Source organism: Poecilia reticulata, linkage group LG3 (assembly GCF_000633615.1).
Source record: "Poecilia reticulata strain Guanapo linkage group LG3, Guppy_female_1.0+MT, whole genome shotgun sequence".
Lineage (NCBI taxonomy): Eukaryota > Metazoa > Chordata > Actinopteri > Cyprinodontiformes > Poeciliidae > Poecilia > Poecilia reticulata.
This window is the reverse complement of record NC_024333.1, coordinates 32,444,405-32,445,983: the sequence shown is the minus strand read 5'-3', so window position 1 is coordinate 32,445,983 and position 1,579 is coordinate 32,444,405. Positions and strand designations below refer to the sequence as shown.

The 1,579-nt window shown below is 40.9% G+C and overlaps 1 protein-coding gene across 1 annotated transcript in view; it reads left to right on the top strand.

The window, feature by feature from the left end:
* The window catches only part of psmd13 (proteasome 26S subunit, non-ATPase 13), a 7,063-nt gene extending 5,525 nt beyond the window's left edge, over positions 1 to 1,538 (top strand). Inside the window, exons 2-5 of the mRNA XM_017303883.1 lie at positions 435 to 628; positions 701 to 780; positions 861 to 986; positions 1,295 to 1,538. Of these exons, the coding sequence (XP_017159372.1) occupies positions 435 to 628; positions 701 to 780; positions 861 to 986; positions 1,295 to 1,408 (514 nt within the window). The 3' untranslated portion in view covers positions 1,409 to 1,538. The remainder of the gene's footprint in view (positions 1 to 434; positions 629 to 700; positions 781 to 860; positions 987 to 1,294) is intronic.
* The last annotated feature ends 41 nt before the right edge of the window (positions 1,539 to 1,579 follow it).

The window sequence follows — 1,579 nt, the reverse complement described above, 5'->3', positions numbered from 1 at the left end:
TTTTAAGAAAAATATAAAAATGAATAAAAGGAAAAAAAACATAAAAAATATATATCAAAGGAAAAAAACGTGTGTAAATGGATAGAAGAAAAAAACTGCAAAAAATAAAAKAAAAWAAAAATTAGAGAAAAATGTGTGAGAAAATAATAAAAACAGAAAGCGATAAAAGGAAAAAATAAAAAACATAAACAACGAATAAAACGGAAAATTAAAGGAAAAAACAAAACTAAGACAAAGAAAATGGAAAAATGAATAAAAGGATAAAAGTAAAAGGTAAAAACCTAATGGGAAAAAGAAACGTGAAAGGAAAATATAAAATGAAACAAAATAAAGTGAAAAAAATGAATAAAATTGAAGACCAATAAAGAATAAAAACTAACTGAGAAGTGAATGGAAGGGGTGAGGARGATGKTCTGTGTTTGCTGATCCTTCCATCTCTTCGTTCTCCGCCTCCAGAAAATCATCGAGGAGGTGGAGGAAATGCTGAATAACTTACCCGGCGTCACGTCGGTCCACGGACGGTTCTACGACCTCTCCAGCAAGTATTACCGCATCATCGGGAACCACGCCGCCTACTACAAGGACGCGCTGCGCTACCTGGGCTGCGTGGACATCAAAGACCTTCCAGGTGAGAAACGGTAACCGTGGCAACAGCAGCTGAAGCTGAGAAAACCGTCTCTGACTCACTTCCCGTCCACAGAAACAGAGAAGCAGGAGAGAGCGTTCACCCTGGGCCTGGCCGGACTCCTGGGCGAGGGAGTCTACAACTTCGGAGAGCTGGTGGGGTCTCCTCTGAAAACCCGGTGAGGTTGTTGGGCTCCACAGGCGGGACTCTGACTGTCCTGCTGTTTGCTCTGCAGCTGATGCATCCGGTGCTGGAGACCCTGAGGAACACAGACAAGCAGTGGCTCATTGACACGTTATACGCCTTCAACGCCGGGAACGTGGAGAAGTTCCAGGGCTTCAAGTCTGCATGGGGGCAGCAGGTGGAGCGCCGGCCGAACGCTCTTTCTTTAAAAACTACGACTTTATGTTAACGATTGCACTGATTCCACACTAGAACCTCCAAATTTGCATAAAAGTATKTTTCTCTTAATTTAAAAATGTAAATCAAAGCACATTCTGGACATATAGACAAAAAAAAACTCCTTTAGTGACTCAATTCTTCATTTCCAAGAGGAAATAAAGTGTAAWTTATGTCTTTTAAACCTGAAAAGCAGCCAATTGAATAGATTTTTCTTCACTGATAGTTGATCAATATTGCATCAATATATTTCTCTCTTTCCGCCCGCAGCCCGACCTCGCAGCTCATGAACCTAAACTGATGCAGAAGATCCAGCTGCTCTGTGTGATGGAGGTGGGTTGGTTTTTTCACTTCCTGTTTGATCAGATCAGAATATTGCTGTAAAGGTTTAAAGTGTATCTATAAAGCATAGAAATTAGCATGCTAACCCCTCAGGKCATATGCAGTTCACTTGAATTTCAGGATGATGGCCATTTTTCAAGATGGCTGCTGTTTTTGAGCCTCTTAAACCAGTGGCTGCCATAAACTGTTACCCGTTTCATAACTTTGCTATTT